The sequence below is a fragment of the Pteronotus mesoamericanus genome, unplaced genomic scaffold (genome assembly GCF_021234165.1).
Source record: "Pteronotus mesoamericanus isolate MK-2021 breed Mesoamerican mustached bat unplaced genomic scaffold, CSHL_Meso_final contig_20, whole genome shotgun sequence".
NCBI classification, from domain to species: domain Eukaryota; kingdom Metazoa; phylum Chordata; class Mammalia; order Chiroptera; family Mormoopidae; genus Pteronotus; species Pteronotus mesoamericanus.
In genome coordinates this window covers 100,181,397-100,207,309 of record NW_026555085.1, presented here as the reverse complement: position 1 = coordinate 100,207,309, position 25,913 = coordinate 100,181,397, and the positions used below count along the sequence as shown (strand labels likewise).

The 25,913-nt window shown below is 54.3% G+C and overlaps 2 protein-coding genes across 6 annotated transcripts in view; one reads left to right on the top strand and one right to left on the bottom strand.

The window, feature by feature from the left end:
• Positions 1 to 221: 221 nt before the first annotated feature.
• DYNLT1 (dynein light chain Tctex-type 1) lies at positions 222 to 6,954 on the top strand. The gene is made up of 5 exons (XM_054570177.1): positions 222 to 297; positions 2,802 to 2,843; positions 5,611 to 5,734; positions 6,165 to 6,242; positions 6,526 to 6,954. The coding sequence occupies exons 1-5, from the start codon at positions 271 to 273 to the stop codon at positions 6,594 to 6,596; spliced, it is 342 nt and encodes a 113-aa protein (XP_054426152.1). The 5' UTR covers positions 222 to 270; the 3' UTR covers positions 6,597 to 6,954.
• The window catches only part of TMEM181 (transmembrane protein 181), a 64,699-nt gene continuing 40,690 nt past the window's right edge, over positions 1,905 to 25,913 (bottom strand). For 2 of the 5 annotated variants that reach the window (XM_054570172.1, XM_054570176.1), the window contains exons 7-17: positions 20,390 to 20,470; positions 18,823 to 18,922; positions 18,300 to 18,430; positions 18,009 to 18,100; positions 17,093 to 17,150; positions 15,717 to 15,819; positions 15,078 to 15,129; positions 13,146 to 13,228; positions 12,051 to 12,140; positions 11,162 to 11,228; positions 7,346 to 7,503 (exon numbers count right to left, since the gene is read on the bottom strand). In XM_054570172.1, the coding sequence (XP_054426147.1) occupies positions 7,350 to 7,503; positions 11,162 to 11,228; positions 12,051 to 12,140; positions 13,146 to 13,228; positions 15,078 to 15,129; positions 15,717 to 15,819; positions 17,093 to 17,150; positions 18,009 to 18,100; positions 18,300 to 18,430; positions 18,823 to 18,922; positions 20,390 to 20,470 (1,011 nt within the window). In that variant the 3' untranslated portion in view covers positions 7,346 to 7,349. Of the gene's footprint in view, positions 1,995 to 7,345; positions 7,504 to 9,269; positions 9,355 to 9,375; positions 10,774 to 11,161; positions 11,229 to 12,050; positions 12,141 to 13,145; positions 13,229 to 15,077; positions 15,130 to 15,716; positions 15,820 to 17,092; positions 17,151 to 18,008; positions 18,101 to 18,299; positions 18,431 to 18,822; positions 18,923 to 20,389; positions 20,471 to 25,913 lie in introns of those variants that run through there. The other 3 variants (XM_054570173.1, XM_054570175.1, XM_054570174.1) reach the window with 3 other exon arrangements.

Below are 25,913 nucleotides of genomic sequence, written 5' to 3'. Positions count from 1 at the left end.
GGCTGCGGTCCAGTCAGCTGCCAGGCTACTCGGGCGGGCGCCCGCGGAGACCACCGCCCGGGGAGGAGGAGAGGTGGGCATAGTCCCGAATTCCGCCCGGCGCGCCCGCCTGGCAGAGCCCCTAGGCGACAGGTTGGGCTCTCGCGCGGACGTGGGAGGGGGCCTAGAGGGGCGGGGCTTGGAGGGGCGGGTCCGTTCCGGGGCGGAGCCTAAGTGCGCCGGCGCAGTGCGCTCCGCTCCGGGAGGCGGAGGCGACGCGCTGGAGGGAAGATGGAAGACTTCCAGGGTGCGGAAGAGGTAACGGCCGGGTCCGCGACGGGAAGGGTGGCGGCTGGGAGCTCCGGCGCGGGTGCGCAGCAGCAGCCAAGGACGTGTGTGAGCGCCCGGCCCGCGTCTGGACGTGGGCAGCGGCCGTGTCCTGCGCGGGTTGAAGGCCGAGCACTTCGCCGTCACCCGGGCCGGCCCGTTCGGGGTGTGGTCGACCTGCCGGGGGGCGGGGCGACGGAGGGGCCCCTGCGCGGCGCGCGGCGCGCGCCGCGTGCGCTCCGCACCCCCTGCCCTGCCCTGCCCCGCCCCGCCCCGCCCCGCCCCGCCCCTGCCGGCCCGGCCTGCACGCCGGGAGAAAAGTCACTCGTTGCTCGTATTCATTGATGCCGACCCCACTGTAGGGTGACAGACACGTGTGACACGCACGTAGAGTCCCATCAGACCCAGATTGGGTGCTCGGCTGTCTGCAGGGCGCAGACGTGCACGGTCGCAGAACCTGCCTTTGTCCTTCGTTCCGCGCCTGCCCGCCGGTGGCTCTTTCAGGTGGCGCCTGAGACTGCAGCGAGCCAGCTCGCGCGAGCGCGCGCGCGCGTGTGTGTGTGTTGGGGCGGGGGCATTTCACTGCCTCAGTGGAGAAGCAGGTGAAGCATACAGGTGTTTGCCCAGCAGAAGACGCCCACGGCAGCGGTGTGCTGCTAAAAGGCTTGTCTCCGGGCGGGGAAGCTCCCGGGGGCTGCGTGTAGCTGGTGAAGGCTGCGGCTGTAGGACAGTTGCCCGTTTCCTTCTTGCTAAATGAGTGGTGGAAATTCAAGTAAATCGAGCCTCAGGTATCGTGCAGCCTGTCAGAAATAAACACTACGGGTAAATTTGGTAGGTTTGATGTTTTACCATTTTTGAAATTTAGTTTAAGCAGGCTTGTATTGGGGGGGGGGGTTGGAAATCGGAGGTGTAAGGACTGATCCTGGAGCTTCCGTTGGGATCCTGGTTCTGAGCCAGCAGTGTCGGCAGCAGCCAAGGGGGTAATTGTGAGAGGCAGGGGCAGCTGGCAGAGCGGCGCTGCTCCCTGCAACCTGGTAACTGATGGAGAGTTGGGGCATGGCGCGCATTGCAGGTGACACCGAGTGACACTGAAAAAGGAAGTGGCAGGGTAAGGGAATGCCCTCCGCCCTGGCAGGGAAGCCTCTGCTCTGCCAGCGAGGTGGCTTTGGCTTTGCTGTCCCAGATCGCGACGGGAGTGTCTGTGAAACGAAGGGGCTGGACAGAGTGATCTGTGCTTTACACGAGGGGCAGCCCCGCCAGGACGGGACCACGACCGTTTCTTCTCGCAGGCACGTGTGATGGTGCCGCCCTTCTGGCGCAGTCTGCACTGAAGCCCTTTCTGCGCGCCCATCCCCTAACCTGACCATGCTCAGCTCACTGTTCGTCTCTCCTGCAGAAGCCGAAAGTGCCCAGCGGGTTCTGTGCCACTGCTCTGCTTTCCACTGAAAGGTCACTGAAACGGCCCTTGAGCTCTTTCATGTCTTGACCACATGGAAAGTTACACAGGGACATTCCTGGATGGTTTAGGATCATTGACGTTCCTTGGAAGGATCCTCTAAACTCTGAGAAATAATTTAATCTCTAAGATACTGCGAATTTTCATTAACCGACTGTATTAGCTTTGTCTCTGAGCATGACTTCTGAGCAGGGCACGTGCGAGGGCTTCAGGCTGGCAGCTCTTGGACCTGCTGGAAGAAAAGGGCGTTGCGAAAACAGGGTGGTCAGTGGCCATCACCGGTGGGGCGAAAACTCACAGCCAGAAAGCAGCAGGGCTTCCTGCCTCTATTTCCTCAAATGCACGCCGACCGAGGGCCTGGGGCTGCCCTCCGGAAGGCCCGGCGGAGACTGCGTGCCGTTCCCAGCACTTGGATGAAACTTATACTTGTTCTTGTGCACTGCATGTAGAAAGAAAGGAAGGAAACCTTCTATAAGCTCCCAGCACTAGATTAGCACTGGCTGGCAGCCCACCTTGCCCATCCTGACCCTCTGCGACCGTGCTAGCAGCTGGGGGGGCGGTCCCGCAGTAGGACTGCACAGAGGGAAAAACCCCAAACGTCTGTCTGAAGTTGCAAGCCTCCGAGTCAGTTTACATCAGGAAAAGGGTCAGTTAATTCACACACAAGTCAAGTAACGCGTTAAACTTCGGGATATGTCAGTGGTCCTAGGGGCCTGTTGAAATGGATGGAGAGATTAAATTCTAGTTTGCAGTCCGTCGTTTGGATCCTGGTGTGATTACAACAAAAACAAAACCAAACACCTTTAAATCATACGTATGGGAATTGTAGTCTCCTGATGCCGCTCCCAGGTCTGTGACCCTCAGGGAGCCACGTTCCGCTTCTCTTTGTAATGTTTTCCTCAGTAAAGTGAACAGTCTGGTTGGATTATTTCTAAGGTCTTCATTTCTAAAGTATGTTCATTACCTAACTTTGTATTAATCAGTGCTCCAGAGGATGAGTTTTAAATCACTCAAACTTTGCTTATTTTCTTCCCTACAGACTGCTTTTGTTGTTGACGAAGTGAGCAACATTGTAAAGGAGGTAAGAGGGGAGATGGCTGCTTTCTGAATATTTGATTAATGGCTTAAGAGCGAGAATAATGTGTTTTAAGTACAGTCTTGGAATTGTTTCAACGCAGCCTGTGTTTTGGCATTTCAAATAACAGTTTTTACTTCAGTGAATATCTAAATAAGAATTACTCCCATATTACGTAAATTATATATTTTGAATCAGACAGGGAACTTTGTATACTAGCTATCCTAGCATTATTATTGAGTGTCACTAAGGCTTGATTCTATAACCGTTTAGGATAAAAGACTCATAGTATACAAGTATATGTTTCCAGTGTTTTACGAAGAGTCGATGTAAGGAACTGAACAACTTAAGACCTGGTGACTTTTTCTTACGTTCCTAAACTACCCACTTTACCATTGTTGACCATGGGGTTTCCCTTAGATAATGAGAAGGGGAGACAAAAAAGGTTTATTTGTTCTTCACTTACTACAAAAAGTAGAGGCCGAGGAGGGCTGCAGGGGGCGATCCTCAAGGAGCTCCCAGTTTGGGGCGGGGAAGGCAGACAGGTGCGCCGGGAAACCCCACGGGGAAGCGTGAGCTTGCGCTGCCTGTGCGGCTCAGCTGGCGAGTTCCAGGCCGGACCCCGGAGCGAGGAGGAGCACTGACTCAGCAGAGGGACCAGACATCCCGGGAGGGGACAGCCCGTGCGGAGGCCCTGTGCCGGGGCGCGCAGTGTGTTGAGGGACTGAGGGGGAGCCGGGAGGGGCACCTGGAGGGCGCAGAGCCTGGGGCAGGAAGGGCGTCCCCTGCTGTGTAAGCCGAGCAGTGAAGCCAGCCGGCGCGAAGCGGCTCTTCAGGTGACCCGAGTTCAGCGGCGCCCTGTGGGGCTATGGACGCGGTTTGGAGCCGATCCCGACGCACAGTGGCGGCTGCCGCCTGCCTTTGTAACATCACCGGAAAGCGGACTGACCTTGCTCTACCACACACACTTTTCAGCATGGGCATGACTTTTAGTTGCCTTTCATCTTTTTCTAAAGTGTTTCTTACGGAAGGGGTGGGAGGAACGGGGTGAGAGAACTGCCTCGACCTGTGGAAGCGCGTTGGTTATGGAGTCGCCTTTGGCCTCGCTTGTTTTCTGTTTGTTCTGACTTGGTCTCTAGGCAGCGGGACCGTTGAGGGTGGACCTGCCCAGTCTCCCTGGAAGCACCAAGTAACAGAGTGGTGTTCCCTTCCCAAGATCAGGGGCCTCCCCAGTTTTCCTCTGGTGATAGGTTAACTCTGAACTCGAGCTAGTTTAAGTATTGGCTAGTAGTAAATTCAGGTGGGTCCAAAATTGGAGGCAGACTTTTCTCCTTCCCTGAAAAACAGTGCATCCCTGAGTGTGTGTGCAGGGTCCTGGAGTTGGAGCTTTAGTCTGCGCAACGGTCCCTGGCAGTACCCCAGTCAAGCAGTAACCTGGCCCCCTTAAACCAGGGGCTGCGACGCCCCCAGCCCCCTTGTGTGCTCTGAGCTGGGGCGGGAGGAGGGCGCGGCAGAGAATGTGGAGGAGCTGTGATAAATGGGGGCGGGGGGAGAGCAGGACACCAAATGACCCGTGTTACTGTGACCGCTGGGAGGCCCAGCATAAACAGGGTTTCCATGGGGAGAATCGGGGCGTGGCCGCAGGTAGCTTTCTGTTCCTCAGAAGCACGCCCACTGGGCTTGTGCCCCAGGCAGCAGCCCCGTCACCAGGGGCGCAACCCAGGTGCTGGCACTGCTTTCCCTGCGGGTGTCAGGGCAGAGCGTGGTGGTCCCTTATTTTAGGTCATGACTCATCATTAAAACGATTCCGGTTGCCAGCCTGGAAGTCAGAACAGGGGTGGGGGAGAGCGTGGGTCAGAAGCAGGCATACCGGCTTCAGCATGGGAGGCCCAGAGGACCCTCTAACAGGGACATTCTGACTCTGGACATGAGCAGGAGCAGGTGTGAGGACAGCCGTGTGTCCGCGAATAACCTTTAACGGGCACGGAGTGCACCCTCCTCCCCAAAGCGCAGCAGAGCGCGAGGGGAAAAGGAAACCCATAATAAAAAGATTTGTCATGAACTTTAAGTTTTGGCATTGATAGGCCCTTTAGTTACATGAAAAAAAAATGCACTTAGGTGGTTACATATTCCCAGAAAATGTTGGATAAAGTATTTATAAAGACATGATTATTTGGAGAGGTTTGTACATTGCTAATTGTACAAACAGTTGGTACAGATTCCCCTATCTGCGATACTTTAAGAAAGGACTAGGCACCAGAGAATGCTTTCCGGTGTCCTGGGGAAAGTGCTCTTCTCCAGGTGCTAATAGCAACAGTAAACACTGAATTCAGTCAAAATGTTGACAGACCCTACCTGTATAATTACGAATTCTTAAAAACAAATATAAAACTGTTAATATGATAGTATTAAACAAAAGGTGTACAGTGGTACCTTGGTACTTGTTGTTAGTCATTAATTTGTTCCGGAACTTGTGATGCGTGCTGAAGGATGAAACATCTTCTCTTGCAGGACTCATAGAAGTCCTAGCAAGCGTGACGGGTCCTGAGCAAACGCCGAGCGCTGAAACTTTTCTTTCGTCAAAATGTGACGCGTACAGGGTTTGATGAGTACCAAGTATGACTGTATTTGCAAAAGTCCTTATGGATACATATAAGCTTACATTTTATGCCAGTTGTATTTCAGTAGTTCTTAGGGTGCTGGACTTCAGTAGTAACAGCAGGGCGTTGGGCATGTTCTGCTAACAGTCACCCCTCTGTACTTTGTTCCCCAGGCTATAGAAAGTGCCATCGGAGGCAATGCCTATCAGCACAGCAAGGTGAATCAGTGGACCACAAACGTGGTAGAACAGACTTTAAGCCAACTCACCAAGCTGGGGAAACCATTTAAATACATTGGTAATGGATTTTTGCTTCGCGTATGTATTTGTGTAGGTTCTCTGATCAAATACTGATCAGAGGCGGGTCTCGTGTCAGAAGAGTGTGATTGTGTCAGTGTGGTGCCCAACCTCAGAGTTCCCTGTAGAAGTGTCACTTGTTCACCTTGTTTTATCTTAGGTCCTGTCACAAACTGGCCGGTTTGGCTACTGGGACAATTGCAGGGCCCACGCCACAGGATTTCACAGGGTGTCAGCTCAGACACCTGTAGAACAAGTCTGCAGTGAAGGACAGGGATGCGTGTGATTTGTCAGTGTTTATAGGACCTGGTGACCTATGCTTATAATTTGTACCATGAGCATCAACCATGCCATGAATGTACATGTGCTAAAAGTGGGCAAAGCCAACCTTGTGTCCCAGAGCTTTCTGACACACCCTGTTTTCTTCGAAGTGACCTGTGTGATAATGCAGAAGAATGGAGCGGGACTGCACACGGCGAGCTCTTGCTTCTGGGACAGCTCTACCGACGGTACGGTGCCCGTCCCCTGGTGTCCGGGGGGTCACACAGTGCCTTCCTGGATCATGCTGAGGTCTAGACTGTCCAGGGCAGTGTTATGGACTGTGTGCTTGGGTGTTTCGTGTCTGTGAACGCATGTTTGTGAGAGTCACCTTTTAAGACATTTTACAGAAAAGAGACTTGCCAGCCGCCTTCGTGTACCACAGAGAGGCAGAGCCTTGGGTGTCTGGCCTTGCTGTGAGGAGTGAGCGTGAGGGGCCCGGTTGTGCTGACCTCGCTGCCCGTCTGCCCACAGGGAGCTGCACCGTGCGGTGGGAGAACAAGACCATGTACTGCATCGTCAGCGCCTTCGGGCTCTCCATCTGACCTGCCCGCCCGGCCCTCCCTCCCTCCGTGTCGGCGTTTCCCTTCCATCTTCGTTAATCGCCAGCCGGGAATTCAGTGAACACCTTTCCTGTTCTGTTTGTGTGTTTGTGTGTGTGGTGGTGGGGGGGCCCCTCTGACAATGTGGAGAAGAAACCCAGATAAGCGCACCGTCCTGTAATCAGCACACCCTCGGCCAGAGGGACCGTCCTCGGGGGCTGCCACTTGTCTCAACTCTGAATCTCTGCTCAAAGGTGCTAAACACTCCAGTCTGCTAGCGTGAAGCTGTCTCTACTCTCTGAAATGACTCAAACACACTACTTTTTCATACTTTGTACTTTTGTTAGAATAAATTAATCCAACTTTAAGTTTGTATTTTTCTTCATAGTCGAAATAGGGTCACAAATGAATTCTTCATATTTAGCACCTATAAAACTGTAAACGATGAAAACATAGAGGCTGCAGTGCAGCCTGGTCCTCTCCAGCACGAGGACAGGCGACACAGCCCGCGGGAGCAGCGCCGGGTTCCCCGGGCCGCATGCCCTCCATCCCCAAGGTCCCCCTTGTGGCGCCGCAGGTGGGCAGCGGGCAAGCCCCAGCCCGCCGGCCAGAGCGCTCTAACGCGCATGCTCGGCCCCAGCCTGCAACATGGTCTCTGGCTCTCAGTAGCGAGCGCACACTCAAAACATTTGTGCTTCATGGCTTGCAAAATGGTTCTGCAGTTCATTTCGTGTCTACAACCGTTAACACCAGTATTTATAGAAAATGTGTTTGAAGGTTTACCTGATTGACTTCAAGCCACAGCCAAGTAGGTAGGAGGTGGGCCCCAAACCCAGGTCTTGGGACCTCATCTTTCTGCTCATCCGTGGGCCACGTCATTGTGTTAATGAAGACACGCCTCTTCGTCCTCCTGCCGAAAGGAGAAAGCCCTGCTGCCCTCATCCCTAAAGCTCACACGTCTGGTCAAATTAATGCCACATGCAGAGAGCCAATGATACACATAAAACAAGACCAATATATTACAAACTGGTTAACACTTACCAGAAAGGCAGTCTCAGAAGGAAGCCACTCCCAAAGTTTGCCTTAAATAAACATTTATTCACTTTAATTATAATGCTCACTCTGTGACTGGGTTTGCTGTGCTCACTGACACAGTTCTAAGATCTAATACATTGCTCTACCCTTTTGAGCTTAAACTTCTGTTTTATTTTACAAATATTTACACTCTTTGTAAGAAGGCAGTTTTCAGTAGCAGAAAATCTTGTGGTTCATAGTACGGTATTATCGCTACCAGTATACATAAAACACGGGAAGTCAAGATAAACAGGCTAACGAGATGTCACAGACTAAAGCAACTGCCCTTTGGCCCAGGGAAAAGATTTTTTCCCCAAAAGTCTAACCACTAAGGCAACTGGTTTTAAAACCCTCAAAAGTTACTGTTTTAAGTCTAGTCTTCACTAGACGTCCCTTTTAATCATCACGTCTATGAAAGTCTGTTTTCCCGTGAAAAGGATTCCAGAAAGTTACTGACCAGGTTACAACCCATATAGCGTAACTATACCTTCAGTCCATGACATACTTGAGGCTGGTGACATTTGTCTTATAATCTGCCCATTTGGCAGGCTGGGGGTACATAATGTGTCTAAACTTACTGCAATCTGTAATTGTGTACAGGAATGGCCTCACAAGTCTTGAATGTATTCTGTATATCCCCTTAGCCCTTCAGGCGGGGCTTCAGAGAGAGGAAACCACACCACTTCACTGCTGTAATGACTGAATAATCAATCAGGCAGGAATATTATGCACACGGACAATGAAGCCCCCCCCCACAGGGAAACTGATGTACCTCCAGTCACCTGCCAGGTCCCCTGGACTATAGCAGTATAAAAAATCACCCCAGAGATGATGCTGTTCAAGCTGGTGGCATGGAAGAACTAAAGTTAGCCCTTTGAATTGGTCATTTAAGTTTGCAAAACTGTGATGCTCTCCAAGAAAAAAGAGAATGTCTTGCTACTGTCTAAAGTTGCTGGCAGATTGAGTGTTTTAACCTAACACCTAGAGCACATAAAGTACATGCTAAATATACTTTAAACAAAATTTTACATGGAGTAGGTAATATATTGATACATATGATACATCGGGAAGAAAAACTGAAAATGAATAGTAATCATTTCCCCCTTATTTTTTTTGTAATTTTTTTGTTTCCAACTTAGTCACAAAAAGAAATATGCGCACATTGTTCATTTCCTTGACTTGATGCCATGAGGAATCAATATGTGAGGACACGAGTCATCGGTTTAAAATTGCACTATAGGACAAAGTTAAGTTCTAAGTTGTGTGACTAGAAGCCTCAAATATTTTACATTTACTGATAACAGCACTCCAAATTATGGACCATAATGATTAAAATGTAAACTGTATCACATACTAGAATACATTAATCAGCACAAGTTTTTGTCAATTTACATAAAATTATAGTCATAATAGAAGTTGTAAAATTTGGTAACAAAATTTTTCAATATCTGAGTATGTAGAATCCAAAAAAAAAATTTCACACCATTGTAAACGTAAGAAACCATGTAAACTTAAATTACCCTTGCAATAATACAGTTGTTTTAATCCAAACATTCATATTTACAGGGTTCTAAAAACATATAAATGGAATCCATATTAAAGGTATGTTATCGTTCACGTTTAAAAAGAAAAGCTTTGCGTCAGCGTGAGTGGTCTCCTGAGCCCCTCTGCAAGGTCCCGGCGCCACCTAGAGGGGAACCGAGCTTTCAGCCAAGAGTGGAGATCGCAGAGGGAAACGATCCCCCTCAGACCAAGCGGGCAGCTCCCCCTCAGACCAAGCGGGCAGCCGGCAGGATGTCTGTGGGGATCACGTGTTAACAGTTCAAAGAGAGGCGCTACTGAGCCTGTCGGCACGGCACAGCACACCAGCGTCTATACCGGAGGAGCGGCCCAGCCTCCAGGGCCTGCTGAGCTGCCAGACAGCAGCTCCACGTGACTTCCTGTCCCGCAGCGCGATCCGCCCGCCCGCCTGGCCACCACGTGAGACGTGCCCAACGAGCTACCTCTACCCAAAGATGTGCTTCCATTAACCATCTAAAATGCTTTCTTTCATCTAGTTTCCAAATATGAAACAAAAACTTTTCGGCAGTAAAGAATCTATAATATATCAGTCATTTGTTTAACTTTTTATTTAAAAAAACAAAAAACTCTACTCAGCCTCACCCGTAGCAGAGCGGCAGGAATGCCCTCTTACTGGACGCGCTCTTCCCCAGCCCAACCACAGGGACGTCCACCCATATCCACGCGTGCGACGCTCACGCACTCCCATGCACACGTGCGCACACAACCCCTGGAAAACCGTATGGCAGCAAGACCTTTGCCGACGGAGCCGCGGCCTCTCAGTGACCTCACCCTCTCCTCCGGAGCCTTAGTGCGCCCTCCACAGGTCCCCGCGCACCAGTTCCGCTGGGGAGGGCTGTGGGGAGGGCTGGAACCTGCCCGCCTGCCACCTCCCTCAGGAGCCACTCCTCCTGCATTTCACATCAGCAGGAGTGTCTGGTCATCTACGACGCTTGGTGGCCCAGGGCGCAGGCTGCTCAGCGGGGAGGGCTGGCCCTCGTGAGGGAGCTGCAGCAGCAGGCTTCCCGGGGGGTTTACGGGGTCAGAAGCCAGGACCCCGGGGCAGCAGGTGGAAGGAGCTACAGGGCTGTGCACCCTGTTCCGAAGGACTTTCCAGGAGCTGGGAATTGGTAAGTTACTTTTTTTAATAAGTGCGTAATTCTCTGTACTAAAAAGAGAAGGAACCGCCTCCCTACCACTGAAAACAAGCTCGCTCTCATCTGAAATCTTTGAAAAACAATTTGGCCTCTCAAATCAGCACCTCTCTTCCCAAATAAACGTGACCACTCTAACAATAAATTTGGCCCAACATTAAAGTTTGTCCTCAGTTTTGGTTTCCCTTTCAAAAATATGTAAACAAAGAAGGACCAGGAAATCTCTGCTTGTAAGACAAGTGCGAACACAGGCAGGTGCAAGCAGGCCAGGGCGGCCACTGTGGAGCAAGCTCCCCGCCGGCCCGCCGGCGGCTCAGTCACTGTCCGACCCCTCCTTGTACTGGGCCCGAAGGGCCTGGCCATTCTGCAGGGGCATCTCTTCATAGTCACTCCTGTTATAAAAGAGACCTTTGATACGAGTCTGCTTTTGACAGCTCTTTTAATTCCCTCCCACGCTGGCATGCCCTTCTAACAAGGACGCATTTCATTCTTTCCCTCGCCCCGTTGCTGTCGCCAGCTGGCAGTGCCCACCCCTGACCCCCGCCCGTCCCCAGGGCTCGTCAGCCAGAAAGGGCCGGCCTTCCTGGGGCCGTCACTCACTGGGGTGGTTCAGAATACCATTCGCTCTGAGCCTGAGTGTTGCGGAAACAAAACCACGGACTCCCGTGACCCTGCCAGCTAAGAGAAACGTCCTAACACCGTTTGAGAACAATGAACCACCTGGCCAGTAAACATGCGACCCCAGGCCGAGCGCTCAGCCTGCACAGGACAGGGACTTACCCGTAGATGACATCGTCATCGGAGTCATTGAGCATGGAGAACGCGGGGTTGTCTTTCAGCTGGGACTCTGAAAACCACCAAGAACATTTTGACGTCAGTAGCCCGGAGAGGAGGGTGCTGTCCTAGGACAGGGTTGGACAGGGTCTGAAAGGACGTGATGCAAATCCCAGCTTCCACTGACAGAGCCGTGTGACCGGAACCGATTGTTCCGCGCCCCAAGCGTGTGTTCTCACCTGCCCGCCAGGGCAGCATCATGCGCGGCACCAGGGAGCCCAGGATGGAGTGAAGCTGCCGCGATCCTTCCCCCAAGTGCACACTGGGGCAGGAGGAGAGTGGCCGGGGGGCAGGGCAGGCCTGGGTCCCCCGCCCGGTCCCCCCCCTTCCTCGGCCACAGCGAGCTGCTGTGCGTCCATTTCCTCCTCCCTAAACAGGAGCGTCAGAGTGGCTGTGAGGCTCAAATGAGGCTTTTCATGAGGGTGCTCTGAGAACTCACAGGACATGGGGGTGGTCCTGACATGCAGGACCCCTGCCTGCCTTCCAGAAAGTTCTCATCCTGCTTGTTCCCTGTGTGACTGGGCGGTTTTGCTGTTTTGGGCTGTGCTTTCTAGTGAGGAGGGCTGCACATGCTGACTTCTTCCTGCGTGGTCAGGGCACGAGCATTCAACAGGCTTGCTTTTGTGGGGCCAAGGACAGGCGCCTGTGCCGGGGCCCACTCACCCGGTGTGGTCCCCTTGTGCTGCAGTGACGCAGCCCGTGCTGCGTGGTGACCGGGACCCGGGGCTCACCATCGAGGCGCCCCGTCCCTCTCTGCAGGTTGGGCCCTGGCACTAACGGGAAACCCGGGAGGCACGCCCGGAGCTTCCTGGCTGGCTGTCCCCGGGCGGCTTACCGTACAGGGCGGTCTTCGAGGGCGAGTACACAAAGGCCAACGTGTAGAGGTAAAAGTTCAGCAAGCCATAGAAAGATAAGAATTCAGCTGGTGACACTGTCAAGGAAAGCAAGCAGGTCCGGACGCTCTGCTTTCAGCCTCTAGTCTGCCTGCTCCTTAACCACCAGTCAGTCTTTCCATGGCTGACCGCCGAGTACCTCAGGACCCCCAACCCAGACCTTCGGGTGCCAGAGGGCAAGCCCACGGCCAGAGGTTCCGTAACCTTTCAAGGTCACCTGCAAGCAACAGGTTAACCGTGCTCTCTGCCACCCATGGGAGCCTCTCAAGGTGGCAAGACCCAACATGACTCAGCAGAGGGCAAGAAGGCCATGTCAAGAAGGAAATGAAGAACTGGAAACAGACCCTCTGACAGGTCATTCTCAACCTTTTCTGGATTACAGACCCCTTTGAGAATCTAATAAAAGTTTAGTGTGAAATTCAGTCACACAAATTGGAAAACCACGCGTGAATTCTAAGGATGCCAGAAGCCCCAAGGAAAGAACCCAAAAAGCCAAGGACTGACCCCTGAGCATCCCGTGGATGCCCCCACAGCCAAGGCAGCTATAAAACACACCCTCGGCCTCTCAGGCACCCGACGGAGGCCACTGCAGGGGCCAGGCCTCAGGCGCCCGCATAGGAGCGCACGGAGGTCCCGCTGCTTGCCAAGCCCTTCCCGGAGGCAGGCCTCAGCCGCCCCAGTTGCCGTGCCCTGTGGCGCTGTAGCTGGACACCTCAGGGTAACAGTGCAAGAGGCTGACAGCGGCTGCAGACACTGGGTCCCTGGGAGCGAAACCAACCCCCGCCGCCGCCCCGCCCCCGCCCCCGCGGGGGAGCCGGTCCCCCACCCGCAGCCCCGCTGCTGCCTACGAGGAACCATGCCCCTGGGGCTGCAGGGCCCAGGGGAGTCTCTCTGCAGACAGGCGGGCATCCCCCAGGGCTCCCCGGTGCAGGTCCCCGGAGGCGACCGCCTCTTCCCGATGCACAGAGGCCTCACACTCTAGCCGCTCCACCCAGTGCGCATTCCTGACGCCTGCTGCTTTCCTGTGAAAAGGATATAATTCTGGTAGTGAGCTGACAATTCAGCTACAAAATTGTCTTGTAACGCTTGTGCTCCAAACCTTAAGTAAAAGATGACGATGCTGAAAAAAAGGAGAGAAATATGTAAAATACACGAACAAACAGCACTAGCTTCGTGGACGTCACTATATTCACCCTATTAACAGTCACGGCCTCGTTACTGTTGTTTCTGCACAGAAACGTGTCCACACACACGCACACCGACCCCGGCTGGCGACTGTCGGTCTCAGATCCAGGAGCCAGCTGCTGGTACAGTCGGCTGACCCGGGCGTCGGCCAGGTCCAGGTCTCCAACCGCCGCCCTGGTACTCGCCCTCAGCATGTCCCCCTCCTTCTTTCGTTCCCTTGGTTCGTGCGTCAAGAACATCACCTTCCATCACAGCTGTCCCGGGAAGTCTGCTTCTCCATAATCGCAGGCCCCCCCGGCCCCCGGGGCACAGTGTCTCACGCCCCAGGTCAGACCCAGCTGCGGACACACGGTGACCGAGGCTCTGGCAAGGGGCGCTCTGCAGCCCGGCCCTGACCCTCCACCCGGCCCCACGCCCCTCACAGCCTGGCGCCTGGGAACACACGTGTAAGCGAGGCCCCTGCACCTGCGGCCTACACCCTGCACCCACCCAGGGAACGGTGCCCTGACCGCTCACACCGGCCCACGGGCCGCCTGACCTCTGTGGCGGCCAGCTGCCTCGCCCCCTCGCCTCCTAGGACGCTGTTGCTCCTCCTCCTCCTCGCTGAGCCCCTGCTGTCCCGGGGGCCGGGCAGCCAGCCCCATGTATTTTCAGGGCCAAATCGCGCGAGACATCCCCGACCCACCCCGTCTAAAGCAGCCTCGTCCCTCCTGCCATCATGCCCTGTTGTGTGTTCACTGCGTGTTCGTTGCTGTCTTCCTGCGTGGGAAGGTCAAGGCCATGACAGGGCGGGACCTGTCTGCCTGTGTACCAGCACGGGCACTCAGTGAACACTGGTGGGAAACGTAAACCAATCCCCTTGGATCTTTCTGACAAAAATCAGAAAGCATAACGGCTTCTGGGACAGGCTGTGCAGAGATCACCACGAGGACACAGTGGCCCCGGGCCCATGGACCGAGAGGCTCGCGGGTGCGGGGACGCGAGGGCTGCGGGGAGTGTGTGTGGACCGGGGAGTGCGGGCGAGAACGTGAGACGCCTGGAGCTGACGTGAGCACCGCGCGCTGCAGACCGATGGGGGCGATGACGCCCTCCCCTCCCCGTGAGGTCAGTGCTGAAGGACGCTCCCAGGTCCAGGCCCAGACTCACACCTGGGTGCACATGCGGAGGGCGGGGCACGGCCCTGGACGCCACGGCCCCTCCCACTCAACGGGGGGGGGGGGGGCAGGGGCGGGGCCAGCCCGAGTCTCCTGCTGCTCCTCCAGGCAAAGGGCAGGGCAGACAGCCACTTGACTCGCCATCCAAATAACCAGGAAAGAAATGCAGAGAACTAGCATTTTTTCCCTGGATTTCGATATGAGGAGAAAGACAAACCATAAACAGCCAAACAACGACCTGCAAGTCATTCAGAGGCAACGCCCCAGCGCTCTCAGCACCCGCCGCCAGTGCGGCTCTCAGGCCCGGCCGTGTGGGCGCGGGCAGTCCAGTGGTGTCTCCTGCTTCGGTCCTGTCCCGGGAGCATGCAGGGCCCCAGGGGCCAAGGGCACACATGGGACTCTAACGACACGTGCTGACTGTCTCCTCCCCCCACATGGCAAATGTCAGAGTAGGTCAGTCACTGACCCAGCCTGGGGTCAGCACACTGCAGTCAACACTCTTTATCCCCTAGACACTGAGTGCATCTGAGTAGAAGGACCTTAAAATTAACTCCGTAAAAGGGGAGAAAGACACCTGTGAGAATAAATAAAAATGCAGTTTCGTTTCTTTTATGAAATAAACTTTCTTACCTAATGATAAGCACTACAAAAGTCAATGCAGTCAAAAATTTTAACCTGAGATCTGAAAAAGAGAAAAAAACTCCCATTAAACCACCCTGGAAGTCCCTTCCACTTCATCTCAGATGAACACAAAGCAAACCCCTGAACAAGACCCCTTCGTGCGCCTGGGTTTGAAACCTGCCTGCACCCGAAGCCCAGGAGAAGCGCTGTCCCGCCTCCCGCTCCGCAGTCCGGGAGGGTGGGTCCCTGGCAAGGCCACAGCCACTGTGGTTTGTTGTGATAAATTGGAGGAAAGGATCCCACGAGCCCAGGTGACTTCCTGACTCGAGACTAAGGAAAGCGCCCTGGCAGGCCCCCCTGCAGCGTGTGATGCTGGAAGGATCCGGGCAGCTCCAACATCCACGGGCCTCCCTCCCACCAGCCCGGGGCTCTGTCCACGTGGCCCCGAGTTACCCATTCAGCCCCGCTGTGGCTCCCCAGGGACCGAGGTGCTGGGGCCCAGCCTGTGGGAAAGGGACGAGTCCCCAGGTCGTCCCTCTCCAGGTCAGGCCGCCTGCCTGGTGGCCTCCGTCCGCTCTGCCACCCGTGTGCACTTTGCCCCAACCGCCCCCCTGCCCCCCCCTCCGGGCACGGGGCAGTGGCACTTACCTACGTAAGGCATGTGGCGAAGCTCAGAGCAGGCCCGCACTACCAGGAAAAGGAGGTATAAAACGTACACAGCAGCTACCACCTCGAAGAAAACCTTCACCCCCTGGGAGGAGACAACATGCGCGCTGCGGTACGAGCAGGGTCGCCAGCGGCTTGCCTTCCAGTACCAGCCCGCGAGCAGGAAAGCAAAGCTTTTCAAAAGGGACCCAGAGCCCCGAGGGGCGCCACACAAGGCAGAACAGGAAGGCGCTCCCGCAGCCGAGGCTGTCCTTGCCCAGGCTTGGCCTGCCGCCCTCTCTGTGAGCACAGGCGGCTGCCCCATGGGCCCCGCCCCCACCCCCCACCCCAGCTCAGGATGCGGCCCCTCCCTCGGGAGCCCTTTTCCAGCATTAGGCTCATTAAAAGACAAAGACAAAGGACAAAACACAAAGATGCCCCCTCCTCCAGTCCCTTGGGATGCTGTCCCTAAGATGCCCAGGGTGGGCAGGGTGCCCACTCAGAGATCTTGGTCTCTATCTTCTGTGCCTTTTCTTTGAGGAGAAAGGTCATGGCACGTTGTTCCTAAGGCGCACATTCCGCGACCTTCCAAACTCCTCGGAGGGATAAATGATCGACTGGGAAGGCTCCGGGCACCCCCTACCGGATTCCAGTTAAGAATCGGGCTGCTCACCCTCTTTCCTAAGACACGTATGTACAGTCTCAACACAAGCTCAGCATCTTTTCAGCCGTCACTCGCTAGCCATCCCCTTCCTCGGCGGCTGCCCCACAAAGAACCGCCGATCTCATCGCTTTACAAGGGGCTCTGCGGAGCCACAGAGAGAAGTGCGGGCGTCACCCACGGTCAGGACTCAGCTTCGTGCCTCTGGGGCTGCCCCATGCCTCTCCGAGGGGCCACCTGCGCTTCAGGGCACCCAGCATTTGTCCAGTGCAGAGAAAGCCACCCGCAGGGCCCACTGTCATTTTTGGGCCTCTGTGTAAAATGAAAACGCTTGGACGCCCTGTTCAAAAAGGACAAGAATTTCCGGACGGGGACAACACAGCGCCGCTCGGAGGCCCCAGCCACGCCATTCACTTGCTGGAAACCTCCTGCCACTTTAGAGAATTAAGTGAACAAAAATCTTTTCTTAATTGTTCTACAATGTTGCTAAAGTCTGACACACCTTCTGGACCTGGAGCTTCAACCATTAACCAAGGACTGGGAGTGACAACATAGTTTTTAAAGGTTTACTTTTCATACTCAAATACATTTTTCTAAACTTTCCACATGGACTTTCTATAGTCCTTCCCAAATAGCCAGTTAGCAAGTTCATGTCAAAAGCACAATTTTTAAAAACGACACTAAAAAACAGTCCTCGTCCTTCATGAACGAATCTTACCTGGAAATTTTCTGTGTCAACTCGATACTGGTACGTCGGGTCATGTAATTCATTAACTCTAAAAATACATTATAAAAAAATAGATTAATAACTAATTTACTTTGTTTTATATTTCCACTTAGATTTTTGAAAAGTTACTAACATGAACAACTGACTAACCAACAGTAAAGAATTTTTTAAAAAGTAATCGTGAATTTACGAGGAGGCCTAAGTCTCACACTGACAATGCCTACGGCACTAGCACATAAACCATCCGCAGCCACCACCCCTGGGAAGTGAGGTCCGTTCCGTCACAAAAATCTCCGGACAGTTGCTCCTGCCCTTATCAGGGCTGCGCGCCAGGCACCTCCCCGGGACCTGCACACGTGCGCCGCAGAGATGAGCACACAAAAGCAGCAATGAAAGTAAACCCAAACCGCCAGGACACTCGCTGTGAAGTGAGCCTGGACGTGAGGTGACAGGCAGGCGGGGGAGGGAGTGGAGGGTGAGCTCCGCCCAGTGCCAGGGGCCAAAATCACACCCCTAAAATGGAACTCCTTTCTGTGAAAAATCTGCTAGCAGGATCTTAGGGAAGCACAGGAAAGTCCTGGGGTCAGGGGTGAGGCGGGGGCGGCCACACATGCAGCCCAAGGAGCCACTGGCACACCGGGGGCTCGAGCCGACAGCGCGCCGGCCTCCCCGGAGGAGGACTTGGAAGCAACGCCGTCTTTCCCATTTTCCATCTCAGGTTAGAAGAATCGTGCATATTTCCCTGGGCCATTCTAGCAAAAACGAACCTTCAGTTCTCGCTACCCAGTCCTCCAACTCCAGGGGACAGATTCCTTGCCGGGTGAGTTCACAACACAGTTAGACTTCAGATCTGTCCACAGTGCCACATGCTTCCAGGACAGGTCTCACACGTAACAGAACTACTCACGTCTGCCATATCCCTAGTGTGACCGAAGTCAGCCACAGCAGTCCGACGATGAGGAACTTAGGCAAGTAGAAAGTCAAACACTTCCTTTCTCCCTAACAAGAACAAAAGAGTGAGGAATGGGACGTTAGTAACTCTGGCAAACCACTGACCTAACAGACTGCGTGGGACCACAGACCCTCGGAGCATGTATATGGCGTGTGTCCTTCCTGCGGCCACAAGGCTGAGGACACGTCCCCAAGGCCAGCTGCCTCCCAGACGCCCCCGGGGCCAGCGGGGTGGAGGGAGGCTCACCTGCACCCGTATCCCATGGTACACGCACAGCCAGAAGAGCAGCAGGGCGCACAGGAACACGGACTGGAAGAGGTCGTCCAGCGGGCCCACCACCCAGCTGTTCACCAGAAAGGAGAGCGGGAAGAACGGATCTGGAACGCAGACAGCGGGGAGCCTGCTGAGGGCGGCGCACGCGCCCGTGGCTGTTGTTTTGCCAAACTCTTAGAGGCCGTGACGGGCGGTGGCCCCGGCAACGGCTACAGATGCCGTCTGCTCCCGCCACCCGCTCCCCCACAGGCCTGGGAGCCCCACGGCAGCATTCCAGAGCAGGAGGGGAACGGGGCGGCGGTGGGTGCCACCTTCAGCCAAGTCCCAAGGGGACTGCATCTGCAGCCCTGCTGAGCATCAGCCACCAACGCGGTCGCTCATTTGTGAAGGCTCCAGCACCTCTAACTCCTGGCGCGGCATCCCCCATGGGCTGCGGCACCCCCGCCCCCCGCTTTCCGTTTTCAAGGGCGAAGCTCCGCACAGAAGCGACGCCTACCGTTGTAGAGCAGCAGCAGGGGCAGCAGGACGGACATCCACCTGTGCTCGATGCCCCAGTCCCTCATGGAGAACTTGCGGAGGAAATGCGCAAACAGGCACTGCAAAGCAAACCGGCCGCGGTCACTGCGCGGGGCCTGAGGTCGCCCCTCACTGGACTGACCGCAGAGACCATGGGTGACAGCTGAGGCAGGAGGGTGCATGGCAAAGGGGCCCGGGTCGGAGGGTCACAAGCTGTTCTCACGGCGCAGGAGGGGACAAGGAATGGAACAGGGACACGGAGAGAACTGCCCCAGGCGCAGGCCTCGCGCCCCTGGCCAGGCGGCACCGGCGGGCGGACCAGGGCTCCAGAGACGTCTGGGAACGAGGCCCACAGCCGTGGTTGGGGTGGGCTGGTTTTCACAGGCCCCTGGAGGCGGCATGGTGGCCAGTGGGAGCAGGTTCCGCAGACCGTTTTCAAGCACTATACAATCTGTGATTCGGGTGCCTGGGGTGATTTTCTATTATCTAACACAAGCCACAATTTTCTGGGCTATCTAGACTTCCTGGCTGGTGGGCCCTGTCCCCTCGGCTATCTGTTCTGCTCCGGCCTTTTCTCTTATGTAAGAACACGTGGGAGCAGAATCCCCGGCACCAGAGAAGCTTCCAAAACAGCAAGGATTTCTGACTGACCAACTAGAAGTGGCGGGTCTCCACTGTCCTGTGGTCAGTTCACTAGGGAAGCCCTGGCCATGGCCTGAGACCACAGTCCCCAGCTCACTCCAGTGAGTGCCCCACCCCCGTCCACACCCCGGTCCCAGCCACCGCCGCCTGGCACTTCTCTCCTGCCCCCGAGCCGTGTCTTTCTACATACGGTCAGTCTGCAAGGCACCGGGTGTGCCTCGGGTGGCACCAGGAGGGGACAGCACTGGGGAGACCAGACCCGTCTCCTGGACGTCACCGCCTCTGTGCCAGTTGACGCGGGCAGACGGCTGCCCTTCAGATGGCGAGAAGCCACCTTCCTCCTCCTCTGATCCATCAATTCCCCACTTCACTGGCCGGGCTGCTCTGGGGACCGCCACCGCGCTACAGGGAAGCACCCCCTGTCCCCTGCCGCTCCCAAAGAGCCCTGTGCTTGGGGATGCTGAGCTCAGCGCCCGCATCGGCCAACAGCCTGCACCCCAAAACTGCCCAGCTGGACCCCACTCCCAAAACGCCCGGAGGCTGAAAAGCTGGGATCGACTTTCCACATGCCAAGGCCCAAGTACGAGCTGCGTCCGCACCCACGCAAGGCAGCCGCCTGCCCCGCAGGTAAATGGCCGGGTTGCTGTGCGCTGACGGGAGTTTACGAGTGGGTGGCCTGCGACCGCTATCCCGTGACACAAGTCCTCACTAAAGAGACCACGTTGCCCTGCGCCCTGCAGCGTCCTAGTGACATGCAGAACGTCCAGTGAGAGCAGGTCGCTCCGGACGCGGGGTCTCGGAGTTGAGACCGGCCTCCTGCGTGGCCCACGCTTGGGTCGTCCTGATGCGCAGACTGACTCCGCCCCTGTGAGCGCCGGCCGCAGCTGCCGGGCGGTGGTACTCACAGTGACGATGAAGGTGAGCACCACGAAGACGAACCGGAACCAGATTTCCAGCCGGGAAAAGGCAGGGTTGTACGTCTTCCACTAAAATGGAAAGTGGGGAACGATTTGAGAAACAGTGCATCTAAGAGGTACCACCGCACAGGGAACGCAGCCAACAACACTGTCGTAACTGTGCCTGGTGCCGGGGGTGCCGGAAATACTGGGGAGCCACTTCATCAAGTACCTGACTGCCCGACTGACTGCAATGCGGTCTGTGCACCCGAAACCAGTACGAAGTAATACTGAATGCCAACCATAATCGACAAATAAAATTAAAGTCAAGAAAGGCAAAAGGGAGTATGTCAGGTTATTCATGATAGTTATCTCTAGATATGAGCGTGTAGGTAACTTAAAATGTTCTCTTTCCTTACACTTTCTTACATGTTCTAAAATTTTAACACTTAGTATATTTTATTTTTATATTAAAGAACACAGACTTTGAAAATGTTAATTACCTAGGGCTGAAAATAGTTTTCAATGGCATTATACTAATGATGAATCTGGCAAAAAGATTATTCTATAATCATAACAAGCGTATTTGGCTTTTAAATCTCATATCAAAATTCAGCACCGTCAATCTCTTTATCAGAGAATGCCAGGTCTTCCACGAGAAGGAACAGATTTTTTAAGAGATGTAAACTGTGAGTAGGTAGGATGTTCTAAGAAAAGATTAAGGGAAACATGAATCTGAAACCAAAAAGGTGCAGAGGAAACCAGCCATCAGTTCTGCCGTCGGGATGGCGTCACTCCTGCCAGGGGCTCCCCGAGCAGAGCCGAGGACGCAGGCGGCCCTTCCGGCTCGGTCGCAGCCAGGGCCACCAGCAGACCTCAGAGCACTGAGTTTTCAATCCCCCTCCAGAACCAACAAAGTTACCGACGCTAGATATAACTTAAAGACTTGCCAGGAACATTCACATTCATATTCATATTCTCTCTCTCTCTCTGACAATGGAAATGCGGCCATGACAGAAAATGACCTCTGGCTGGTGGGAGAGAGGTGCACCCTCTGGCTGCGGGCAGAGCCCAGGGGGCTGGCTCCCTGAGCCATGAACACTCGGCTGGGAGTCCAGGGAGGCAACTCACCGGCGACGCTGTGCAGGGCAGAGCGTGGAGAAGAGAGCGATCCGGAGAGAGGGCGCCGCATGCACGCCAGAGCCGTCCCCTGGGCCTCTGCCTGAGCCCTGACCCGCACACCAGAGTCGGGGAACCGCCCGAGGCCCAAAAAATCCCTGAGAGGCTCGCTGGCACCCCCACAGGCCAGTCGCAACACCTGCTCCCAGAGCAGTGCACTCCTGTACCTCCGCGCGGGGAAACCAGCATTAATCTTAGACTTAGCTTTGGCCCCACCTAGTGAGGTTTAAAAGCAAGGCCGGAAAAGATCAAACCATTTCCAAGTAACTTCACAACATCCCTGAGCAAAGCTCAAGAATATTTTATAAGGATACAAGATCTAACAAGCAATGCCGTCTGGCATTGTAAAAATACCAGGCATGTAAAAAAGCACGAAAATACAAACCATAATGAGGAAACAACAAATCAATGAAAACCGACCCAGAAGTCACTGGCGGCAGAACCGGCAGGTGAGGACACCAAGAAGCCGGAGGAAAGAGGGTGCACAGGATGCAGAGTCCCGGCAGCTAACTGCCAGCAGAGCAGGCGCCACGGAGCTCGGCAACGTGAAGACACAGCGACAGAGGGGGCAGGAACCGGGCGCCAGTTGGCTGGGAGGCCACTGGGAGGCCACGGCAGCCACGGCAAGTGGCCTAGCGGATGCGCATCTGGAGTCCCTGGTGTATGTGGGGAGCTGGGGAGGGGCAGGGGGATAGAAACAAATATTTAGAGAAATAATGGCCAACGTTTTTCCCAATTTGATGAAAACTGTAAACTCACAAATCCAAGGAGCTCAAAGAACCCTCCGTCCAAGACACACGGGGAAAAGCGCACCAAGGAACCACTATCACACTGTGTGACACAGGAGAGAACTCTTACAGGCGGGGGGCAGGGGGCGAGAGGGGCCTTAGCACAGAGAACAAAGACAAGGACAGCAGGTTTCTTGCCCGAAAACGGCAAGCTGGAAGACAACATTTTCACGGTGTTATAAATGAAAACCCCCACGCACTGCAACACCACTACACGCCCATTAAAATGGCCCAAACGGAAAACACGGGCCACCCGAGGTTTACCAGGACGACAAGCAACTGGAATTCCCACGCCTGCTGGCGGGGACGCAAACCACACAGCCGCATTGGAAAACGGTCTGTCAGTTCCTTAAACTGTTAAATGCACCCCAACAACGTGACCCAGCCATGCCATTCCTAGGTATTTACCCAAAAGAAACAAAAGCGTATGTCCAAAGATGTGTACACAGGTGTTCACAGCAGCTTTCTTTATAACAGCCCTGAGCTGGAGACAGTCCACACGTCCATCAACAGGTGAACGGATAAACCACCGCTGCAGGAGCCGCACAGCCAACTAGTACTCAGCAGCGAAAGGGAATAAACTGTCGATACGCCCAACATCATCAATCAGTCTCAAACTAATTACGCTGAGTGAAAGAATTCAAATACTATGATTCCATTTATGTAAAACTCTAAGAAACACAAGTGAATTTCTAATGCAAACAGATCGGGGGGCCCCGGGGCTGAGAGGCCTCGAGGGGAGGGTACGCTCACGCCCCTGCCGTGGTGATGGCCTCCCAGGCACACACCTGTATCAAGGTGGCCAACTTTAAAATTTTACGCATGTGCACTTGGCTGTATGCCCATTATACCTCAATAAAGCTACCCAACAAAAGCCCACAGTTACTGGTTGATGCCCATGGAAAAGTGGAGCACGGGGAATCGAAGCTTGAGGTCACACGCGAAGCTTGAGGTCAGAGACTCCGGTTCAAATCCCAGCTCTTCCGTTTCCTAGTTGAGCAACTTACTTGATCTCACTACACTTTGGATTTCTCCTCCTTGAAATGGGGATACTATGGACTGCTTTGTAGAATTATTATAACATTTAAATAAGAGGATGCATATAAAAAGTTTAGACCAGTGCCAGCAAATAGGAAAAGTTTAATAAATAACAGCTGCTATTATAAATCCAAAACATAACACAAGTACCATGATTATCAGCTCAGTGTTTAACTCTCACAATGGTGTCACAGAATGATCACAGTCGTGATTATGAGCATTGATTACGACTGGTATGAACATGATGTTCAAACAGGAAAAGCACAATGCTCATCTTAGTTGAAAAACAGACTCTAAGGTATAATTAAGAAGAGAAAAGACATGTGTTACCACGAGGGAAAAACTCACAAATTATGTTTAAAGTAGCAGTGAAGGAAGTATTTTATCTCCAAAGAACTAGAACTCTTAAGAAAGAAAATACCCATGGTTTCCCGTCTTAAGATTCTGTCAGAGCAGCACAAAACAACCAACTCATTCACTTTAAAATGAGCACTAGAAAACAATGCTTTCTTCATACATGTAGTTCAACCCGAAATTTACATTTTATTCTCGAACATGAGTGAGTCAGAAGGAGGAGAAGGGTGCGGAGTTGGGATGGAGCGGAGCGCGCTCACTCCGAGCTTCCAGAGTTGGACCCCAGCTGCCATCTGGCGCACCTGCGGGCTCTCAGCGCCGGCGTGGCGTCCGGTCAGTCTTACTTTCCTCCCGTGTTCCTCCCCGCCGACCCCCCGACCCCAGGAGCCGCTTCCACGCGCGCCTTGGCTCAGGAAGGCTGCCTCTGTCAGCAGCTGCAAGGCGCCGCCTCTGTGTCCCTGGAGGCCACCCAGCCCCACCGCTCACCCTGGCACTCGTTTGCTCCCAGGACTCAAAAAGTCTGTCTTTCCCCTCGTGTGAGCGCAAGAAGAGAGCACGACGCCCAGAGAACCGGCTTCGGCCCTGCGCGGCGGAGAGCACCCCGTGGTCACCGGTGTCCGGTGACATCCGGCCGGGAGCAGGAAGGTCCGCGGGGCCTCCGCCAGGCAGCCGGCCTGCCGGCACCAGCCCATTACTAGGGCAGAGGCCGCCGCAGGGACCCAGTTCTATGGAATCAGGGGGTTTTGTTTTTGCGCTTATATTAAGCACCAAAATGTATATCTGAAATGTAAAAAAGCAAAATAAGTAAAAGGAAATAAACAGAGTAAAATCCCAGCTAACACTCAGGCTTTGTACATTTACTTTGACATCTCAAGAGCTGTCCGTCCTTTCCTGGCCTTTGTGCCAAGGTCTTTGTCGTTCACAAAGCTGCCTTTGTCCTTCCAGAGGCTGGGCTCACCCTGTCACACCGTGAACTGGCACCTGGGACAGGGGGTGATTTCAGGACCTCGGCCACTTCTAATTAAAATGGGCAGGTTTTGATCCAGTTCCCCCATTCAGCATTTGCTGAGCATCCACTCTGATGGTATATAAGCAATTACGTTGTCAAATCTTGCGCAGATACAAAACAATGAAACTTAAAAAAATTAGTCAGTAAAAATGCTTCCAGGAGCTAATTTTCTGGCAGAGATCAAATGTGTCTGGAGAGCCTTGGAGAGCCCTCCAAACAGGAAAGCCGCGGAGTGCGGCAGGGAAGGGGCCTTGGGGGCGGGCTCTGAGCCGCGCTCCCCCCAGAAACGCCCTGGAATCGGTCCGGGCTCAGGGTTCAGGCGCTGCCGGCCGCCGGCCTCCTCAGGTCACAGGGAACCAGGCGTCCGCTGGATGGAAACCTGAAGGACTTGGGAACACGGCTTGTTGTTTCAATCTCATCCCCCTGTGAAAGGCAGTGGCTTAGGGAGAAGAAGGAGGAAATGAGACATGAACAGCTGGCTGGAGCCACTCAAGAATCAACCTGGAGAGCAATTAATTAGAGGGGAAAAAACCCAGCTTAGCTGTGGGGACACATGGAACTGATGTGATGTGTGCAGAGCAGATGCTTGCAAAACGCAGGAGGAAATGACAGAAAAATGAGTAGAAACATCTGCCTGGTGTCTAACGTTCACCCTCCATTGCATATGCAGGGCATGGCCAATGAAACACAGTTTAAAAAAAAAAAACACCACACAGAGAAGATAAACAATCTCTCGCTAAGTACCTGCAAGACCTGGAAAGCGGTCTTGACTGGCACCAGGCCATGGGACGTGAGTGAGATGCGTTCGGAAGCTTAAGAGTTGATACACAGGCAGAGATACACAGAAGGACACCACCCTGCTCCAACACAGAGTTGAGCAGAACTCAGTGAACCAGATGGCCCTAGAACAGGCGACTGAGGACACAAGGAGAGAACGCCTCAGCACCTCAAACCAAGGGGGCGTGGCAACAAGGCCCAACACACACGCCCGAACACGCCAGGGCAGGAGGAGGGGCATCCGCCCCCCAGATGCCCACGTGAGGACAGGCGCACTGGGCTAACAGCAGAGCGCCTGGGCCCCCTGGGCTTGCCCTGGTGACGCCGCCACCTCCCAGGAGGCTGGAGGAGCAGCCAGGGGAACTCGCACCCTGAACCTGATTTTCCT